General features: G+C 41.0%; 1 protein-coding gene across 1 annotated transcript in view; it reads left to right on the forward strand.

Moving 5' to 3' along the window:
• Nucleotides 1-14,682, forward strand: part of LOC130147529 (macrophage mannose receptor 1-like) — a 33,554-nt gene extending 18,872 nt beyond the window's left edge. The window contains exons 21-30 of the mRNA XM_056334803.1: nt 1,922-2,036; nt 3,202-3,350; nt 4,888-4,990; nt 5,849-6,081; nt 7,677-7,842; nt 8,604-8,756; nt 9,021-9,137; nt 10,578-10,745; nt 12,628-12,669; nt 13,098-14,682. Of these exons, the coding sequence (XP_056190778.1) occupies nt 1,922-2,036; nt 3,202-3,350; nt 4,888-4,990; nt 5,849-6,081; nt 7,677-7,842; nt 8,604-8,756; nt 9,021-9,137; nt 10,578-10,745; nt 12,628-12,669; nt 13,098-13,342 (1,491 nt within the window). The 3' untranslated portion in view covers nt 13,343-14,682. The remainder of the gene's footprint in view (nt 1-1,921; nt 2,037-3,201; nt 3,351-4,887; nt 4,991-5,848; nt 6,082-7,676; nt 7,843-8,603; nt 8,757-9,020; nt 9,138-10,577; nt 10,746-12,627; nt 12,670-13,097) is intronic.
• Nucleotides 14,683-22,754: the final 8,072 nt, after the last annotated feature.

Raw genomic sequence — 22,754 nt, forward strand, 5'->3', positions numbered from 1 at the left:
TTTGCTAGTGTTTTGTGTTGCCAAGAGTGGCTGAGCAATTTCCCTTGTGTGGAGCTGTTGTATGTTCCCATTTACTGTGTTGGGCTTATTTGGCTGTCCCAGGTTGTCATAACATTCATTTGTCCCTTGCTTACTATGCACTGGCTCTTAAGCCACAAAAGCACCTTCCCTTGAGCAAATTTATCAGGTTTTTTTTCTATAACTAAAACACCTGGTAAGGTTTTTAAATAATCCAATTTTAACCTTCACTACACTTTATTAGTTAAGATTACTCTTAGCCTTCTCAAAAGACAAAAGTTCAGGGTAAGAGACTGTATATATATATTTTTTAAATCTATAGATTGTCATCAATGAAGCTATAAAAGCTGTAAGAGAACAGTGTACACTGTTGAGAACGCAGCTAGAAATGATGACAAGCCTTGATGACATCTCTTTATCTACCTCTGTCTGTCTTCCTTTTGGCTACGTGTGTCGTGTGTCGTGGCTGGCTGAGCCTCCCAGCAGCCTCACAGTGCTGTGCTTATGTTGGTAGGTAGAAAGGTGGTGGTGACACACCAGTGCTTTGGCTGCTGCTGAGCAGTGCTGGCACAGCATCAAGGCTGTCTCCCCAACCTTCACCTCACCCCCAGCACCATCAGGCTGGGTGTGGGCAAGATCTGGGGAAGGGACACAGCCAGGACAGCTGGCCCAAAGTGATTGGTTGGATATTCTGTGCCTTATGATGTCTGCTCAGATATAAAAGCTAAAGGAAAGGAGGAAGAAGGCGGGGAGGGGAAGTCATTATTCATGAGATTTGTTTTCCGGAGCAACTACCATGTGTACTGAAGCCCTGCTTTCCGGGAAGTAGCCAAACATTACCTGCTGATGGGCAGTAGAGAATAACATCTGTTTTCCTTCACTTCCATGCATGTGCCTTTTGCTATTGCTTCATTAAACTGCCTCTATCTTGACCCACAAGGGTTTTTTTTATTCCATCTTATTTTCTCCCCCCTGTTCTGTTGAGGAGGGGAGTGATAGAGAGGCTTGGTGGGCACCTGGTACCCAACTAAGGTCAACGCACCACACTAAACCAAAATATGATTTCAGTTTGATAGAGCTCCTTTGTTTGAGATCCCCTGGCTGCGGCCTCCTCTTTCCTTCACTCTCTCAGTCCTGGGAAAAAGAGTCATGAACTCAGAGTTTGTTCCCATTCGTGGTCCTCTCTCAAGATAAAATGTCTCTTTCTTCCCCATCTCCTGCAAGAGGAGCTTCCAAAGGCTCCTTCCTTGACTCCTCTTGAAGTGTTCACACACTGCTTCTGACGGTGATGGAGCTACCTCGCTTTTGCTCAACTTTTTTCCCAAATTGCTTGATTAACTTTCCAGTTGCATGCTTTAATCAGCACATTGATTTGCTTGGTTATGACAAAGCTAATGACGACTTGGTTAAATCTCACAGATCATATTACAAGAAATGGTAAATCATGGTTTTCTTTGTAATGTCACAGTCATTCTCTTTCTGTGATTATCCTGTGAGAACCAAACCTGGTTTGACAAATAAGGCAACAGAAACTGAGATGGTCAGCTTCAAAAACGTATCTTATCCTTGTTTGTTTTCTGAGGTCTCATTAGGCATTCCTCCCACAAAGCCACACCTCAGAAGTGTGCCCAGAAGCTTTAACATAATTTTTACTGAAATCATTAGGCTGACATTTTCCTTCTCCTAAGTGTGTGCTGAAATACCGGGATTTATACTAGTCTTCTAGTATAGATCTTCTCTTTCTTAAAGACCTAAAGACAAGCAAGAAAGGACTGTTAAACCAGCTACTCTGCCTTTTTGCTTAAAATATCTTGTTTTATCTTGTTTGTTACAAACAGAGGTGCTTTCACCAGAAATTAAAACACCATTCTGTTACATATTTGTCACGCTTCTCTTTTTTCAGTGTTTCAAAGTATTTGGGTTTAATGAAAATGATACATTGACATGGCACGCTGCGAGGAACAATTGTATTAATTTTGGAGGAAACCTGGCTACTATATCCAAAAAGGAAATCCAAGGTATAAAGTACTAATGTTTTGATACTGGATGAGATATTAAGTAATTCCTGATAAACAGATTAAATCAGGTGTTATAGGTTCTGCAATATATGCTGTTATTTATGCTGTATTAATACAAAGTTCTGTTGAATGTGAAATTGCACTTTTGCAAAAATGCTTGCATTGGTTTTAGTGTCTTGATTAACTTTTAAAATCATAGCTTTGAGTTAATATAGGATGTACAAAGGAATGAATACTGTTCAAATATTAAGATTTTGTATTAGGGGCTTGTCAAATAATAAAATGTCCATATTTTATTTTTTTTTAGGTGTACATCTAAAAATAGCACGCAAAGAGAGTAATGTCCCAAACAAATCACTGTGCAAATCACCAGCTGCTGAGCCAAATGTTGTGGGTGTCAGTGGAGGACACATCCTCAGGCAGTAGAAGGCTGTAATGCTGGAGTCCCAGTTTCCCCGTTCCCCTTGCTCTGCTCAGCTTGCTGGTCTTGCTGCTCAGCATGTTACAGGGGTTTTTGTGAGGCCTCATGTTTGCTTAGGAAATGTAATGCCTCAGGTCCTGAGGGCTGCACATGGACCATCTCCTGGCTCACTCTACCAGTGCTTGTGGTTCATACTTTTTTCCACAGCAGAAGGACATTCTTTTAGTGGGAAGTCAGTCTAGGCAGGAGCTGAGGGAAACATAATCTGGCCTTCCAAAAAGCTGAGATCCCAGTACATACATACTTGGTTATTAAGTAGTTTTATTTGTGTTATGCCTGCTTAGAAATGAGGTTATTAAGTCTGGCTAACAAAGAAGTTACCAAAGAAGAAAAGGGAGTGCACAGCCTGTAGACTCATTTCCTGTGCCAGGGTTTAGCATACTCATGTTAATTTCTGTAACACCATTAAAACATTTCCCCTGTTAGCTCAGATGATGAAAAACACTGAAGTGTACAAAGATATTCCCATTTTTTTAAAAAATTGCACATCTTTGAGTTTGTAAATACTTTTTCTGACTTTAACATCAAATGACTATTCTTTTTATTTTTATCATAAGATTATCACCTTATTAATAAAGAGAAACCCTAAACTCATCATCCCAGTTCCAGGCACTCTAAAGTCTGTGCTGTATGGGAAAGGTGCATTCAATTTCCCTGCTTGTACAATTTTTCTTTATTCTTCAGCTTTCCTCATGTCCCTCCTGAAAAATGCTGCAACTGATGCTTGGATTGGACTGAACGACATAAATCAGGAGCACACATACTTATGGACAGATGGAAGCCCAGTTTTCTATACAAATTGGGCAAAAGGTTCCCGAAGTTATTATAGTAAGGTAAACATTAATTTCTGTTTATCACTTAAACATTATAACTTTGGTAGATGGATAAAAAATATGTAGTTACAACCATATTTTCTGTAAGGTTTCATTATGAAGATTTTTAGTAATGTCATTGCTTTTTAAAAGCAGAGTAATCATGTGGGAGATTTTGTATGGTTCTTTATGAATCCAGCACAGGTTTGGAAGCGTTATGCAAAACTCAGACAATTGAGCAATTTCCCTCACTTTACCATGACTGATGAGGAGATTCAAGTAAACCACAGTAGAGCAGTAACTGCGTAATTTTGGGATACAGTGAATGTTATTTAGACTTGGAGAAAATACTCAGATGACTGCATATATTTATATTTATTTAGACTGAACTTATTCAGATAAATGGATTGAACAAAATCCTCAAAAGGAGACTGGGAAGGAGACTCCTTTCCCATTTTTATCTTCTCCCCCACTAGTCTTCCTTCTGAAAGATCTCTTCTGCATGCTTTGAAACTTTCAGCACTGCTATATCATTTTGTGTTTAAATGCAAGACAAACATGACTGTTTTTCAATAATTGTAAAATGGCTAATGTAGAATACTGCTCCTAGTATTCTACATTAGTACTGTTTCTGTCCTGCTGTGCTAGCTTTACCAAGTTTCTCTCTTTTTTCATAACAGAATTGTTTGAGTTTATTTAAAATGGGAAAAAGTTCTGCAAGGTCTAACCCCTGCTGCCTAGAGCTGGGGTTTGGGCTCTCTAGGACTTCCCCATCTCACAAATGCATACACTTTCTGTAGAAGGCTGTGCCCACTTTCCTACACAAATTCCTCCAGATACAACTTCACTTGCAACCAAGACCTGGGCTAATGCCCCTGGAGGGTGTTGGAAGTTGCATGAGACTGTGCTGATATGAAGTGGGGAGAGCCACTGCCTCCTGCTGCAGAAAGCCAAGCAGCAGCTGCTCACGATGTGGGAGGAGAAGGAGGAAGGTAAAAAGCCCAACCTGCAGTGCAAAGGGTTTGGGAGGTGTCCCCCACAAAAGGCTGAGTCTGATCCCTACCTCTACATTACCGCACTGCGGTGACAACTTTGGTTCCAAGTACCACACTGGGGCAGGAGGAGGATTGCAGCAATGCAGACGAGCACCAGTGCTGAGGGGAGCTTCCTCATAGCCTCCAGGAAAACAGCAACGGAGCTGAAATGTCCTGTGGGCCAGAGCTAGCAGGCGCACGTCTACTGGCACACACACATGCATATAAGTGAGTGCACAGGGATTATATACATACCGGTAGTCCAAAACACTTCTTCCTGCCTCTGTGCTGTGCTTTGCAACTCCCCCCATCATCCAAGTGCAAACCTTCCTAAGGCTGAGTTGTAAATGCTTACTGTCATATCATGGCTCCTGACCACTGCTTGTGTGTGTTTACGTGTATGACCTTTGTATTATCCATCTGTGTGTGCTTGTGTGTGATAAGCTAGTCTGTATACCCAGGAGGAGTAGGAATGTTTCCTATCTATCCATATCTTTTTCTTGTCAATCTCATTTACCCTATAGGACGACTGTGTCTTTATGATGAAGAACCCTATTGAACAGGCAGGGAAATGGAAAGATGAAGAATGTAAAACAAGCAAAAGCTACATATGCCAGAAAAATTCTGGTGAGTTTTCTTTCACCACTTCCTAGTACAGCAGATTAATTGTGGTTATGTCAAACTGGTCTTAAAAGTGATTTTCCCACATTAACCCTATGTTAACTGAAATTAATCTGACAGTATCACATGTGCTACTGACCATTTCAACAAAACGAGCACACATTTTATTTTTTGGAGAAAAACACTTAAGCTTTCCTATTTTGAGAACTAGACCAGTAAATTAAAAAAAAATGAATAAATCATCGATCATCATGTATTTCACTATTGTTGGTGATCAGGTGGGACAGAGAGGACAGTACTTTGTCTTTCTTTGCATAGCTAAATTCTTCAAAATGAAATAATACTGTCATACTGAAAAGCACTGCAACTTTATTTTGAAAAACTGCCCTGCCTGATTTCCTTTACAGTCTTTCTCAGTCTCACTTACTCAGTCTTACTCGGGCTACAATCTTACATCAGCAGCCATTGTATCCCTCTGCTTGCTCATGGTGTTCTTACTGCACCCTGTTCCTTGTCAGAAACACAACAAATGCTAATATATAATGGAAAAAGCGGAGGAATTGTTCCCTTCAATGCCCTACATCATTACAGTATGCTTTGGGAAGGTCTAGAGCTTACAAGGCATGTTCCTGGAGGTGATACAGCTAATTATGCTAAAAGGTTATTCTGACAAGAATTGAAAATTTTGTCAAAGAATACGAAAACATGGCTTTCATCGCTGCAGTTATAGTTGCGACACATCTTTGTTATTCCAGCCTCTCTTAATTGCTTGACTACTCCAGTACACTAGATCTTCTCTCAGTGTTACATGTCTAGCCAATATAAAGTGTTTGATTTTCCCTTTTGTTTGTTTGCTCTTTACAGACCCCAAACTGCAGAACTCCGAACCCATGGTTCCGATATTTGGCTTTAACAGTTACGGTAATGACAGCTATGCAGTCATCAACCGCAAAATGACCTGGGAAGTGGCACAGACAAACTGCAGAGAGCAGTTCGCAGAACTTGCCAGCGTTTTGGATCCTTATGCTGAATCTTACCTGTGGTTGCAAATATTAAAGCACGGGGAGCCTGCATGGATTGGTCTAAACAGTGACATGGTGAGTCCATCAAATGCTTGTGACAATCCTACTGCTACCCTAGATCAGCACAGATCTTGCTCAGAGGTTGACAGGATCCACTACTGTGGGTGCTGCCTGCTCCCATGTGAGTGCTCCTGGTGAGACCCTTGAATGTGTGGCAGGCATCAAAACCTTGCTGAGGTACCCGAGTTCCCTCCGCTTCAGGGGTTTTACACATCAAACTGTTTGGCCACAATGTGAGTGAGATCTGCCCCAGCCTGCATTTCAAAGGGCACCAAGGATGGAGCGCCGTCGGCAGCGGTTTCAGCAGTACAAGTGGCTATGGAGTTTCCACTTCCTGCGCCACGGTCTACCACACACTGGTGTCGGGGAGCACTGCCATTTCTTAAGGCACATTGTAGAGACACCATGGGAAAAACTGGGGTTAAAACCAGTTATTTCTTCTTGAGGTTATTGCACGTTTTGTGTTAATTCACAGCCCAGCGCTACAAGTGCTTGTGCCAGGCAATAGGGGAAACGGCAGAGTGCGGCGCAGGGCCGGGAGCAGACCTCTGGCAACTGGGACGCCTTCGGCTGCTTTTGGAGCTGAAGCCAGGGCCTTGGGGAAAACTGCCAACAAACTCAGTCAACAAAAAGTGGAAAGGACTAGAAGGGGAAACACCTATTAGAGGCATGTCAAAAGAACATGAAGAAAGATGATGTAACGGGGTGTTTGTGGAAGCAGAGTTCTGAGGGAATCAAGAGGACGGAGGCAGAGCCGGAGCTCGGTGAGACACAGGACTGAGCAGGCATAGGTACTGAGGTGAGAGGAACGGGAGAGGCACTTCAGTGAGAGCAGGCATTGGGAAACCAGGGTGAGACAGGAATCCGGAATGAAACATGGCCAAGGACTTCAAAGGAAAAAAGGACAGGAAAGGAACTGGCACAAAAAAAATGGATGGGAGCCTGTCTCCAAAGATTGCAGGAAGAAGGGGCTAGGCTGCACAGTATGGGGTGACAGAAGCCACAGATGTGACTAACGTTGCTCACGCTCTGCAAATAGTGGTGAAATCCGCTGAAAAAATGCATGCTTAGCTTGTCTCTAGTAGCTGGTCCTTGCAAGAGCTAAAAACTTACCACCACAAGCCCTGTTAGCAGGGGTAGCTGAGGTCTGCAGTGCATGCCTCATGAAAAACGTCATCAGTATTCCTCTCTCCAGTGGAACTTCTGCTTCTTCTATTTGCTTTCTATATAGAGAGAGAACCCTGGGTTAGAGGATCTGTATTTGATCTGTGTGTATATGTGGACTCCTCTAGTTACAATCTTCATCTACATATTCGTATTTGTCACCACAAGGCTCTTTGACCGTTCAGTGCCTGAGATGGATGGTGTGAATTCAATAACATAGGTTGCATACTAAATAAACATCTGTAGGACCAATGCCCTAACTGCTGTGGGGAGTGGAAGTCTGGACCAGCCTGTTATGTGTTCATGAGAGAGGACAAATCAATTTTGTGTGAACAACCATGATTTTTCATAATTTTTATATACCTTCAAGTCTTCTTTCAATGTCTTAATGTTCTTTCAATCTAATTCTGTTATGTGACATAATCCTTACTGTCATTTGCTTTTAGAGCCGTGGCCATTACATATGGTCAGATAGAAGGAGGAGCAGGTATCATAACTGGGCAAGTGGAGAACCAAATAAGAACACAGCTTGTGTCTACTTAGATTTGGATGGGTTTTGGAAGACAGCACCTTGCAACGAAACATTTTTATCTCTCTGTAAACAATCTGATGGTAAGTTGTGAATGGGAAAAATGTGATTTGGGATGCTGGAATTTCAATTAACGGCTTATCTGAATTTATCTTTTCTGCATATGAACTGTTGTGATAGATGGTGTATGCCTTGTGATAAACTACTGCGTTTATCAAGGAAGAACTTCCAGATCCAGTCTGTCTTGAATGATTTTCAGACATTTAATTCCACAAGGCCAGTCAACACATGCAAATGATAAAGACAACTGCAATATTTCATGACACATGCAATAGTTCTTTTATGATCTCTGCACGATACTTCACAGCAAATTTTATATTCATCTAAGCTCTACTTTGGCTTGAGTTAGGCGATGCGATAGGCTACTAATTGCACTTTTACATAGCTTAGGATGTATGTACAAGGGCAGGTACAAACAGCTTCTCTGACCAATCTTGCTACAAACTGGCTGGAAACATGCCACTGGCTTGTGTTGGTGGTGCTGTCGAGATCCTTTATGTATATTGACTCACTCTGTTTCACAAATTTTAAGTAGAACTTGCCTTGCTGAAAACAATTGCAGTTAGACTGGCGTAAGCCTTGTTCAGCAGATTGGAGAACCAGCTCCAACCAGTATGGTTTATTACTGATTTACCACGTTTAGTTCAATCTTTTATCATCAGTTAAGTCTATGGGATATACCTTTTCCTGGAATCACTGTCAAATTGGTAGAGCTGATGGGGTGGTGCGGGAGTACATTTCCCTTAGTTTTTAAGACCCTACTAAAACCTGTGTGTCTTAATAGAGTTAATTCCCAGTGAACCACCACAGCTTCCTGGAAAGTGTCCTGAACCGAAGCGTGGTAGGTCTTGGATTCCCTTCCGTGGTCATTGCTACTATGTTCACACTGATACTGAGGAAAGCTGGCCTGATGCTTCCATGACGTGTATTCAAATGGGTAAGTGTTGGAGGTTTTTATGACGATATTTTACAGGTGGTTTGTGTGTTTGGTTTTTTAATCCAGAACTAAGAGGTTATACATAGATGTGCGTGTGTGTATGTATATCAATTACAAGCAACAGCTAATTTAAATTTGTTATCAAGCTCTTCTACTATATGAAAAAACTGATCACAAAACATGCCACGATTGTTTACTGAGCTAATTAATTTCTAATGTAAAATGTTGCTGATATTATATGTAATATTTAATTGATATTTTTAGGTTCTTCTCTGGTTTCCATAGAAGATTCAGCTGAAATGAACTTTCTCTTACTTTATTTGTCTCCACTTGCAAGTGACTTCAGAAAGTTTTGGATAGGATTGTTCAAAAATATTGATGGTAATTATTTCACGATGCATACTGAGATGAAAATAAATAATAAATAAACAGAAAGAATACTAAATAACACTAACATATGAAATACTAATGTTAATATACTAAATATTAAATAAATGAGAAAGAAATCAACTGTTAAATGTTTAATAGCTTTTCTGCTAAAATACTTAAAATGTAAACCACCAAGAAGTCTACGCATTTTGTTTCTTTACTGTAATTAGAGCATATTTTGGTCTGTAAATGGTTCTAGCTTAGCACTGCATTAGTTGATTAAAATGTTTCCTTTTGCTTTTTTTTTAATTCAAATTGCTCAACATTTAACCAATGTTAGTCTTTTAAGAAAAATGTTGTCTTGTAATTAAAAGCTGAGGCAGCCTTAAATTGAAATTTTTTTCTAAACAACACAGAAGATAGCAGCTCATATAAGCTGCCTAGCAACACTTCTTAATCTAAATTTCAGGGGGGTTTCAAAATTATTTTTTTTTTTAGAACTTTTTAATTTCACCCAACAATATTTCAGCTTTTTGTTTCTTAATTGCACTTTTGATCCTGTTTTCTATATTACTGTAATTCTGAAGCCTGTTTCTCATGGCAGACTTTGAGGGTACATCTCCAGAATGAGTCTGGGCTGGGCTGCAGCAAGTGGCCTTGGGTACGGCTGCCCAGGTCCCTGTCTCTCCCCACCATCAATGGCAGGTACCTTGTCCCATGGTGGGCTAGGTTCATCTGATCTAGCTGAAAGCTAACAGTACAAAAGCAGAGATTTATTCCTGACCTGGCCCACCATGCTGCCACACAGCTAGATGCAGTGCAAGCAGAGGCAAGAAGAAAGTGCAGCTGCAGTCAGGGGGACAGAGGAGGTGGCACTGAGGCAGTTGTGAGTTATATCAGGATATGCTGCCATGAAAGCACATGCTGAGGGAGCAGAGAATGCAATTATTCCTACTTGATGCGCCTCAGCAGGAGATGAGCAGAGAGTTATTATTACAGAAAGAGAGCTGATTCAGTCTGCAAAGATAATTGATTAGTACGGCTCTAATAAAGCAGCTATTCACCGATTTTGGATACACACATAAAGAAAACCTCCCAAGCAACGTGGATCCTTGAACTGCAGAGCGTGGCTTGCACAGGTGCTCTGCTTTTCTTAAGGCTCCAGTCCTGGGCACAGGCTTCAGCTAAACATGCTTGGGCAGCCTGGGCATGTCTTTCCTACATCACTGGCAGCCATGGCCCTGAAGGCTGATGGAGTTCACTTTGTCTGTGAGTATTTACATTTGGAACACTCCTGTCTGAGTATCTCTGGCTGTTAAACCAGTGAGAAATAAGTCCTCCTTGATGTTATTTTAATCAACGAATATACTCCATGTCTGATGTTGTTGTGCCTGATAGACTAGAAATGATCCCCCACTTCAGTCCCTCACTAGGTAATACTTTTGATTTTAGGGGAATGGCTATGGACAGACAGAAGCGCAGTAGAATTTGTCAACTGGGAGAAAGGAGAGCCTACAGTAATTTTTGACGAACACTGTGTTGACATGGATGTCTCAAGTGGAACCTGGAGGAACTATTACTGCTCCGTTGACCAGAATTTTATTTGCAAAATCCCCAAAAGTAAGTTTTGAATTTCTGTGCACTGGGTTATTTTAGCAGTAGTGGTTAATATACATGAAGCCATACTGCTTATGCACTAGGTATGCTTTATGCACCAACGCTGATGCATGTGCATCAAAGCCAAGAGTAATTTCTGTTCAAGGCAATGAGAAATAATGCTGGAGAAGAACCTGAGCTGCTGTTTCCTCCTTTCATTTAAAAGCGTTGATGTCTTGGCATCTTTCATACCCCAAGGCAGGGGAGAACACATAACCTGTTGAGAGTGCAAAGAAAATCCATAGTCATTAACGGTCAGATTGCAAGGGGCAGTAGATGATGAATAGGTGACTAATGGTGAGAAGGCACTCTCTTGATAGCTAAGCTGAGGGGCAGGAGGACAAAGTCACTGAACTCCTGCAGAAAGGAAGGAGGTGCTGCCAGTGGGGTCTGTACCAGTGAAGTGTGCTGGGATCTGCTGGATGACCAAGAAGAAAGCGGCAAGTGAGAGTGAGCTGCAGGGCCCAACTTATGTGTCTGCTGACACAGACCTGGGGAGACATGCCAAGACAACCAGACAGCATAGTGCATTTCATTTTTAATGGTTGCTTGTGGCCTTATGACTTTTTGGATGTCAACTCATGCAAAATCTGACTGTGTTACAGGCTGAGGTGAGTCCCCCTTGCATGCACAGCAGTGTTGCATAAAGCATGAAGGATGTAAATCTGCACACATGCAGCTAGAGCGAGTCACCATGTATGTATGGATTCAGTCTGTGTTTGCCCACATCAACTGGGAAGCAATATGAAATAGGCCAGGTTTGCCATTGGCAAACAGACCCGCTGCAATGTGGAACCAGCTGAGTCTCCTGCTTGTGGATCTCCACATGTTGGCAGGTTGGCAATGGAGTCATCCGTGAACTTTGTAGGGCCCAGCCAGCCAGTCCTGCAAGCAATTAACTGAATCATACTCCCTAAGCCATGGAGAGAGGAAAAGGAAGTTGCCTAACAGCAACAGCTTAAATGCCAAGTACAAATGTGCTTTTCATTTTTGAAAGTGTAAAAAAAAATCCAGTTTTTCAGTGTCAAGCCTTACACTGTGGAAGAGTAAAAACTTTGAACATCTGTCTCCACTACCAAAAAAAGTGTTCAAGTCAATTAATAGTGAGAAAACAGTTTTGTTTTGGTCTTTTGTTTTGTTTTTTCTCCAAATATTTTTAACAAGAATGTTTGATGGATTCAGCTTGAATGGTCAGGGATAATGTTTTCATGTATTTTTCGTGTCCATGTACTGTGTTCAGCTCCAGGGCCCCCAGCATAAGACATGGACCTACTCAAGTGGGCCCACTGGAGGGCTACAAAGATGCTCAGCAGGCTGTGACACCTCTCCTAGGAGGACAGGTTGGGAGAGTTGGAGTTGTTTAGCCTAGAGAAGAAAATGTTCTGCGGCTTATTGCAGCTTTCCAGTACTTACAGTGCCTATAGGAAAGATGGAGAGGGACTTTTTATCAGACAGTGTAGTGATAGGATGAGGGGTAATGGTTTTAAACTGAAAGAGGGTAGACTTAGGTTAGGTACTAGGAAGAAATTCTTTACCGTGAGGGCGGTGAGGCACTGGAAAAGGTTGCCCAAAGTAGTTATGGATGCCTCATCACTGGAAGCATTCAAGGCCAGGCTGGATGGGGCTTTGAGCAACCTGGTGTAGTGGAAGGTGTCCCTGCCCTGACAGGGGGGTTGGAACTAGGTGATCTTTAAGGTCCCTTCCAACCCAAACCATTCTATGATTCTGCAGTTATTTAAAATTTGATAGGAACACAAAGTAAAAATTATGTATGCAGTATGTATTTAGTCTTTGGATGGTTGCTTGCAAACTGTGTGTAATATATATTTATATTTTAATTTTAAAGTTACTGAAGTTGAGCCAACCCATGATTCACTGGTCAATAAGGGTAAGTTGGTTTCTTATAAGCCCATTAAACTGAAATTTCAGTAAGTTCATAGGCACCTATTATTTACAAGTAAAATTGCCTTCAGAAAAGTTTCATTTAAATACCCACTTAACTGTCACAGATGATTTTATTTTAAGTCTGTGTAAAAGAACAGGTCTTCTCTCAAACTGGATGTCTTATTGCAATATTTTTTTTCTTTCTTTACAAATGGTATACCGTAGTGCAATATAATGCTCCTTTTAAAAGGAACATAGAAGAGATTGAGCCCAATTTTGCATTGTCCATCCAGAACATGCATCAGTTTTAACTGTTGTTATGGTCGTTAAGTGAACTTTTGCAGTTCACTCCGTTTACTTAGCAAGATGTTTGTTGTATGCAACAGCAGTCTCTGGACATTTGTAGTAATTATTCTGTTTTGTCTTTCACAGCATCAAAACATGAAGCTGCTGTTTCATCAGCAAATAGTTTAGGTGGGATTGTTGTTATACTGATCTTCCTTCTGCTGACAGGAACTGGCCTTATAGTCTATTTCTTCTATAAGAAAAGACGTGATCGACAAACATTTACAGCCAGTTTTGAAAATGCTATATACCGCGGTGATGCTGATCCTGGAACTCATGAATCAAATTGTCTTGTGACCAATATTGAACAAAATGAGCAGGCAACAGTTTAATAAGCATGGTAATCTTGGGCCTGATTTTGAAAGGAATTAAAGTGCTGGAATACAAGAATTCTTAAGGCAAAGCAATTTTCTCCTACAGAAATTCTAGTTCATTTTGCACAGGATGCTTCTTGCTTTCTGTACTAGCAAGAACAAGCAATCTTGCAGGGCAGGTCCAGAGATCTGCTCACAAAATGTAGTACCTGGGAGGACTGTTGAGCGTACATACAGACCTGGAGCCATGCTGTGTAAGACAGTTCCAGTCTCTGCATCAGTCCAGCACCACCTTTAGGCACAAGAAGAACCATGCTCACCCAGGCAGCTGTGACAATATGCTCCTTAGCACACTCCAAAAAAGTACATCCGGATCTGTAGGTATCCTGAAAATGCCACCCTGATCTCCAGTGCAAACTGGCAGAATTGCACAAGTTGGACAGGATCTCCAAGCTTACCTGGTTCATGTCCGTGCTGGAAGCAGGACCAGCTCCCTGCCTCAACCAGGCAGCCTGCTCCAGTGTTGTGGGTCCACATCTTCCTTTTGCTACTGAGCTACCCACAGAAACCCTTTGTGCTGCCCGTAATATCTGAATTAATGCATTTTCCTCCTCTGTATATGACTGATAGAAAGGAAAGCGTAAATTGTTTTTCTTCTGCTATAATTCTGTAACATAAGCATTGAAAGATCAACTGTAATAAGAGGCTGGAATGTTTTATGAATAGAAATATTTTATTATTTAAATAGTAGAATAGGGTTCTCAAAGGATTCTGCAAAAGGGGGGGGGAATAGGCAGAATAAACATGCCTATTCATTTTTTCATACTTAATTCATACCTGAAAAAATTACATTAAATTTATTCTTAAAATCTCCAGTGGCAGTGAAGACTTCATACCTTTTTAGGCCATATTTTCAAAGCCTGATAAAGCATGAAAAAGTCTTTTCTGACTAGTGGGTATCTAACCAAATCCCCCCCATCTGTCTGTTTTAATTCTTTGAGTATCATTCGAAACCTCCATCATGATGGAGCTGATAACATTGCATGTCATACTGGTCTACTGGTATATTCTCTGGGTTCATAAACCCTAAAAATATACAACAGGCTCACATATAGTTTTGCGGGTTTTTTACTTTTCTGGTGTATTTTATGCCAAATGTAAACAAATCAAATGACTCAAAGCTCTTAGTCTAGAGAAGGTCCTTATTTAATTTGGTATTTTTTGATATTTTAACCTTTTGACAGATTTTAATTGTGTTTAAATTAAAATATTTTGTGTGTGTTTGAAATACATGTAAATAAGTTTTTATTCTATGTCGGTTCACTAAATGGGCATTAAAAGGCTAGTTCTAAGTAAAAGTTTGTGTGTCTTCTTAAACCAAACAATTTATCATAAAAGTAAAGATAACAGGAAGAGGGGATGGGATTCTTAAACTTCTATACACAGATGAGCAGTCACTTCTCCTAGTCTTAGCATGTTCTTAAATAGCAGTAGCGATTTGTCTTTACCATCTTGGAAAAGAGTGTATCTCATTGCTTCTTTATCCCCGACATTTGAACCCTAATAAACATCTAGTAGAAGTGTAATTTAAGACTACTGATGTGCTGTACTGATGAGCAGTTTCTGAGATAGATTTTTATATATTTAGTAGCTCGTCACGTCTCCTCTCTGTATTTTCTGACAGCAACACTATTTCTTCCCTTTTTACTTCACTAGCTGTGTCTCCTAGATCTCTAATCCTTTTTGTTGTTCCCTTCTAAACCTTACTCTGTGGCATGTAGGTCTTTCTGACAGTACAACGTACCAGTGGATAAGGTATTTCAGGTGAGATCCTAACAACACTGAGCAGATCAAAAAGATTAATCCACCATTGTAACACTTGCCAAGAAGGACTTGTCTGTCTGGATTGGTTCTACAGGATCTGTAGGTCTGGATTCAGAAATGGCTACCAGAAAACAATAAACCAAAGACAGGAAAGGTGCCTAATGAGAAGTTAGTCTGTGAAATTTTCCAAGGACTGATAAACATTATAGGCTAGTAGTCCTCTAGCGTCTGTGAGAACTGAGCCAAGAATGTGCTGGGACTGTACAAGGCTGTTAGAGCACACAAGCATCAGCAGAGGATTGTATAATTTCGACGACATCTGAGACAGCAGTGGCTTCTATCTGATAATGATGAGTACAACCCTTTGAGAGACTTTTCAGAGATCTCCCCAAAATCCCCTGGAGTGCCAGTATGGCTCTGTGCAACTGACTGTGCAGCTGGGATTGGTTTCCAAACACAGCTCCGACCAGGTAGCTGTGGGTGACTGTCTGCAAGTGAAGAAGTGAATGTGCTGGGTGGATAGTTATTTGATATTTATTATAAGAGTTTTATTCTATTAGTAATAACAGCTTAGTGAAAAAAACCTCAAACAACCTTGTTCTAAGAAATACTGCTTTATGACCTGCATTTCCTCCCACCCTGATCCCTATCAGTGAAAAGGGAATTTACAAGAAACTGTGGTTTGTACACCCTGGTATAGACATGAAATAAGTGCTCATCGAGGTGCTTGGACACATGCCCAGAAACAGATATGGGGAGAATTTAGTGCTGAAAGCAAGCTTTTTACTGGGTCTAGGCCCCTTCATGGTTAAGCTGCTGTAAGCAGATGTTTGGGGGACCACAATTTGTGGTTTGTCCAGCTTCCACATAGATTCTGGCTTTGGGCTTACACACAGCCTAATAGGTTTTATAAAATGTCTCTCCACATAGACAAGATGTGGAGAACTACTTTCTCAGTTGCTTGCCCTTTCTTTCTCTCTATTAGGGTGGTATTTTTGAAAGAACATCCCGCCTTTTCTCACTATTTTCATTATATCCCTAATCTATAAGATAACAATCAGTTATTTTTTAAGCTAACTTGAACTTATTACAAAGTAAGAAGTAGTAACTGCCTTTAGGGAAGGAAAAGCTGTGGAACAATTCACCATTGTTACTTTCTGTAATGTCAGACAGTGACACAGCCACAGCAGACAGATGTACAAAGAAGAATGGAACATCATCCTCCTCCAAAAGAATACCAGTTTACATAGAAACTATTTGCTAATATTGGTACCAGTAATTTGGAACAGAAAATAAATTATTAACTGCAGTTCCTTGGCTAAAGCAGGAACCTAAAAAGAAGTTTATGAACTGGAAGTGTTTAATTTTGTCATTTACATTGCTGAAACTAGGAGACCGAAAAAGGAAGGGAAGAGTAATTTGGAACAAAACCCCGCAAACAGAATAGATAGTTGTGAAATGAACTAGTGCCTTCAGGCCAGATTCCAGCAGATGAGAGCCAGATTTTCCCAGGTCAATAGGAAGAGTGTGAACTGCTCCGTAAGCATAAAGTTGTCCTGATGTCACTGCATCCGGACACAGGAACAGTCCAGGGTTCATTTTGTCTCTTCTCAGCTGTGTCCTTATCTGACATATCCAGCTCTCCCCCTTCCATGACATTTTGCAGGGCACAACTTTTAATTTGCTACCTGTTAAATGATATGTAAAGCATTTTAAGGCTATGGTTAGTGGTTCTGGTTCCTCTGAGTAAATATTTACTCTCATTTCAGGAGAATGCACACAGTGCAACCATTATACTGCCTTTTTATCCAGCCCCTTGATCTAGACAGCTAAGTGAAATTCTTCTTACCTAGTTTTAGAGCCCACTGACATAATTCTCCTTTATAGTCAATAGTTAGGAACATACGTGTAGGAGTTACACTTGTTCTGTGGTCCACCAGAAGAGGCTAATGATGGGATAGGGATTCTGGAGATAATATTCAGTGGGACAGAGGTTCTGGAGGAAATAACATTCAGTAATAAGAGGAATAGAAGCTTGTGCAGCAAGAAAGATAGACCGAGGTTGGTAAAGGAATGGTACAGAAATACAGCGTGAGGTGTCTAAACAAGAAGATCGAAGGGAAAGGCCAAAATCGCAATTAAGGAGTTTGGATCAGGCCAGAAGTGCTGACCATCCCTGGGAAAGCCAGGCAAGGCTGGGCCAGTCAGCAATGGGCTGGCGCAGCAGAGGTCCAGGAAATGCAGTGGCTTCAAGGGATGGTTGGTTTCTGCAGGAGGACAGGACTCCTGGTCATGGGGAAGCCATGCATGCTTTGCATAGGAGACAGCCGAGAGAAAAAGCCATCTGGAGTGAAATGTTGCTCCAGGAGCCCAGCTGCACCATTCAGACCAGGGAAGGGAGGGGTGCGGAAAGGGAGGGTGTGTGTTTGTTCCTATGTGCCTGGGTACTCCGTGTTCTTCAGAAAGGCCACAGCTGGGGATCAGGGGAGAAGGCAGACTGCTTCCCTGCCTTGCCCTGGCTCCTGATATCTTTGACAGGGCAGAACTGTCTAGGATGATGAGGAGATGGTTTCTTCTTTGAGAATGGAGAGTGTGCACAGGAGGCAGGCAGAGGGATGCTTTGGAGCACCATGCTGGACTGCACAAGATGGGAAGGAAACCAGGGTTTTCCTAAGAGGAACAGAAAGTGGACTTGTGGGGAAGCCTCTGGGGTGATGGAAAGGAAGAGGCATCTCCTGAAGAGCTACAGAGGAACTGTATGGGCTGTTTTGCAACCCAAGAAACCGCTGAGAGAAAGCTTACAGGCAAGCACTTTCTCTGCGAAGATACTGTGGAGAATTGAGACACATTAATTGTTTTTAATTTTTATTTTGTTTTTAATTTGTTTTTAAACAATCTGTTAAGAGAATAAAAGCTTTTCTGGTGTCCTGGGACATGTTCAGTTGGAAGAAAAGGTGCTGAAAATTCCGCCTGCTGGATCTGGCCAGCTTGGGGTCTACCCCTAGCGGAGTGGCGGGAAGCAAGAAAAATAGGAAGAAGAAAAGGTGCATTAGGTGTACAATGCCTGTGATCAATGAGGGGGATGAGTCAGCTGTCAAGAGGCAGGTGGAATAGTAATGAGGCTTGATTAAACATCTCCCATCTGCCCAAAGATTTCTCCTGCACCCCATGTCGCAAGAAAATGTTTTACTACCAGGCAGTGGAAACAGCTGCCTTTTCTACTGGTGGTAGTACCTTTAATTTCAGAGCTACCACGTGGGATGGTGATGGTTGTTAGGCTGCTATCTGTTAAAGACACGGTTTGCTGCATGCTCTGACTTAATGATGCATTTTAAAAAAAGCAAAATTTAGGATCTATTCAGAGGTAAAGCTGTTAAGAAAAAAATTTTAACAGGAAATGGGAAAGTAGAAGTGTGCAACCTTCATGCATCGAAAGATAACAAACGTCTGGGCAAGAAGAGACCATTTAGCTTCTTGTCTATTTGTTAAAGCAGATACATTTAGTGCATGTAACAGTGGAGCTGTTCATTCTCAGATTAAACATGAAAGGGAATCGATTATGCTACTAAAACCTTACTGAAGATGTGAAATTTTAGCATAGTGACACAAAATAGGGAAGGGTTTTTAGATAAATGAGGAAGCTGGAAGTAAGATAAAAAGGAAGGAAATCCTTAAATTTTGCATGAAAGCTATTTGCATTCAGCTAAAGAATCACAAGAGAAAGCACATTCTATGAATTGTCTTCCTCTAAATTTTTTCTGCTTCTGCACTTTTATAATATAATTGAAATTGCAGTGAATACTAGAATCATTTCAATTCCAAAAGTTTTAAATGTTAAGATTCTAAAAGTTTAAAAACTCACTCCAAATATTCATACAGTGGGGTTTTTGCTCAATTATTCATATGGTGTTTCATAGTTCAAACAGTTGAAGTGCCATTCAGAGTGAATTTTGTAAACTATTTCTGGCTGTTCTTACACTTCAGTCTGTCAACATACATAAATTTTTCAATAGAAATGTCATTAGTTGTGGAAATACTCAAAACTCAGCTGAAAAAGGTCCTGAGCAACCTTTGTGACAGTATGTAGCTTTGAGGCCCTGCTTTGAGCAAGGGGTTCAACCAGATGACCTCCAGAGGTCTCTTCCAGTGTAAACCATTCTGTAATTCTGTGGTCAGTACTGGTATACAGTATTTCTTCAGCATGCTTACTTCTTTTTTCTTCCTATTAAATCCCTTCAGATGTTCTGATACTTCACACATATCAAGACAATTTCCAACAGGAATATTCTTTGCTGTGTTTTTCTAACCATAGAAAAAGTTAATTTCTTTTCTGACAAATTCATCTTACTAAATGCCCCACAGAATGAACATCTTAGGGCAGTGTAGCATAACTTACATGGTGTCAAAATATGGAAAGATGTTTAGTGGTCTGTGCATCAGAAGAGAGAGATCTGGTGTCCTTGAAGAGACATATTGGGTGGTTGGTTTTTTTTTTCTCCAATTTAAAAGATATTCTATAAACCTGCTTAATACCTGCTGTCATGCCAACATGGCTTGCTCATGGTTTTTCAACTGATGATTTCTATCTAAAAGAAAGCATCTCTGAGAACAAATATACTTCTCTTTTTGTAAGTAGCCCAATGGTAGAATATTTTGTTTAGTTCAGACAACTAAAATATTAATTCATACCTTTCAGTGAAGAGCAGTGGTAGCTCTCTGTGTGTATTATCCTTTACTATTGCTTTCATTAAAGGAAACTTTGTCTGGTCCATCTTTCCTTGCATATGAATCTTCAGGTTTGCATTTCATTTCACTATCCAGTCACGCCATATTCTTTACGAACGTCATGCTGTGGTTTAGTTTATGGCTGTTTCCTTCTGTCCCTCTGTGCCCCAGTGTCTGGGCTTCATCAGAAAATGTATGTGCCCATAAAGCACAAGATGAGGCCTCTTCTAGATATTCATGAAAATATTCCTCATATATTTTTAGATGTAAAAATACCTGAAATGAAACATACACATACATGCCAGTGTGAGTAATAAATATAGTTACTGATAAAGAATAAGAATGGCAGAAATCTGGAAACATAGCTAGAAAAGCCAGCCCATTTTGTGAATTTGTCTGTAGATAATGAGCTAAAGATCTCGTGCCACTGGTAACGCTTGCTGAAACAGGGCCAGAGATAAAAGCAAGCAATTTCAGAGTAAAATAAAGTAATTCCTTACCCTATATTTTAAAAAAATTCTTATGATCTTTACTGTTTCAGGGAAAGCTGTCTGTCCATTGAAGTCATGGCCTGCTCTTGGTTGGCGAGGGAGTGACTTTGCTGCAGCTCCGGGTCTGCTGAGACCAGGCAGGGCATTCAGAGCCCCACCAGACCCAGACTGGGGGTGTCTGGGGGGCATGGCTCACATGGCACCTGTCTCACTGTGTAAAGCAGATCAGCCTGGGCACAAGGCTTTGGATTGCAGACAGGAGTGAGGTGATGCTCGGCCAGCTCAGATCACTGGCTCTGACACAGGGACCACAAGCAGCTTCCCAACACGCTGCTTCCCTTAAAAGCTGCAGAATCTTTTATTTACCACTGAGTGGAGTCTTTATCAAGGCTGCAGATGTGCAAGACTTGATTCCCCAATCTGCTGCACGACATTTTGCTCAGAGCAGCTTGGCAGCGAAGCTGTGCCTGGCTTCACAGCCAGACAGTTCAGGGCTCATCAACAGGGTACCACAAATACAAGGTTAGCTTTTTTTTGGCACCACTGTCAAATCCATAGTTTCTACCAATGGTTTAATGCAGGCATTTTTTTAATTTAACTGAGAAGTTATATGCTTATAAAATAATATTAATTTCAAAATACATGTATCTCCATTCATTACAGTTCACTGGCACTTTCTTTGGACAATGTTCTGTATCAGACAGGATACTCTGGATCGCTTCCTGTGGCCATGATTACTACTACATTAACCCACTTGGAAAGCTGGGCTGATGCTCCTATATGTTCAACTCCTATGGTCAGTTAAATGAGTGCTTCCAGTAGGTTGTAAAACTTGCAGCTGGTATTCCAAATCGGGGCCCAAACCAGATGTGAGGTTCCAAGCAACTGAGCTCCCATGTCCTCAGGAAATTAATTATAGTGTCATCATGAAAAAAACCCCAACAACCAAACAAACCAAAGAAATCAACTGAGAAAAAGTAAGGAGGCAGGAGTTCAAAGCAATGTTTTCCTCCTCTTCATATTTCCGAGTGTCTGTGGGTACACATTGTTTGTCATCCTGCAGTGACTTATCTTCTGTCCCTCAGTGTCAGATTCACTTCCAAGACTGCTATCTACCTGTCAGGCCTCTGCTTCTTGTTAGTATCTTAACACTTACACATTTCTTGCCAGTTCCCTGTTTTACTCAATCTCTCATGACGGGACTGATGTGCAGGGACCCTCAGTGAGTGCCCATTAGTTGCTGGTCTCTGCAAAAGCAAATTGCCATGGAGGAGTACATGTGGATCCAGTCTCTTTCTTCACATCATTCCTGTCTGTGCAAAGGGACAGAAGCAACAGAGGACAGAAAAGCACAAAGGTGCTTCCCCTGGTAAGTGAGGAAAAGTAGATTATGATCCTGCACATGGAGTGTAGAAGTTATCCAGCCATTCTAGTTTGTACACAAGAGCAGGATCACTCAGAAATACTACTCAAATTTTGAAGTCCAGCCAGGTAATTACAAAAATAATTATAATTCCTAACATACAGCATCTGTGCAAATCTGTTGTGATACTGGAAGTGTAAAGGTCTTTGCTGATATAATTGCATTTTACTTCAAAGTCTGATAAAACAAATCAGTCTATAAAGCTTCAGTACACAGACACGTTATGTTCTTGTACTGGGACGTGTCACTTCATGTCACACTAGCTATATTGTGGAACAGTGTGTCACTTCAGATTTGTAAGCTTAAAAAAATATCTGATTTTGAATTTAGGAGAGATTTCAATCATGTTTGAATAAACATATTCTCTTTTGTTCTGGATGCAACCAAAAGAAAAGTGCTAATGGGGTTTCTTCTGATGCTGAAGTACACAATAGAAGGCATGACATAATTTAAAGGTTAAAGATCTTAGAATTGTATATATCCTGTGAACAGGAACCTTTTATCAGATACACAATAGAAATTGGGAACTGAAAAGGTCCTGCCCAAAAGCAGTGTTGGATAAAGCTAAGCAGCTGCTGACAGATACAGCCTTCTATAGTTTCCAACAGTGATGATTATTTCATTCCTCCCCTGGGCAGCTTAATCAAAGCTTCTATACTAATAATGTCAGTGTGCTTTGCAATGTTGCCAGCTTCTCAGGACAGCTAGGCTAGAGCATCCCAGCTAGTAATAAGCTCTAGGTTGCTCCAGAAGAGGCTGGCGGTGGCTATGTTCAACCTGCTTCTGCTTCACGGGAATGGTCCCTCGAACGTCAGATGTGCCAAACTGGACCTAGAAGTCCCTTTTGGGAAGTGCTCGCTGGCACAGGTGAAGGACACATGTCTTAATCTGTTTACAGGATAGACAACTGCAATAACATCTCTTCCTGAGCGCTGTTTAAGTTCATTTGCCAAGTGTTGATAATTTA

This window comes from Falco biarmicus, chromosome 4 (genome assembly GCF_023638135.1).
Source record: "Falco biarmicus isolate bFalBia1 chromosome 4, bFalBia1.pri, whole genome shotgun sequence".
In the NCBI taxonomy this organism is placed as follows: domain Eukaryota; kingdom Metazoa; phylum Chordata; class Aves; order Falconiformes; family Falconidae; genus Falco; species Falco biarmicus.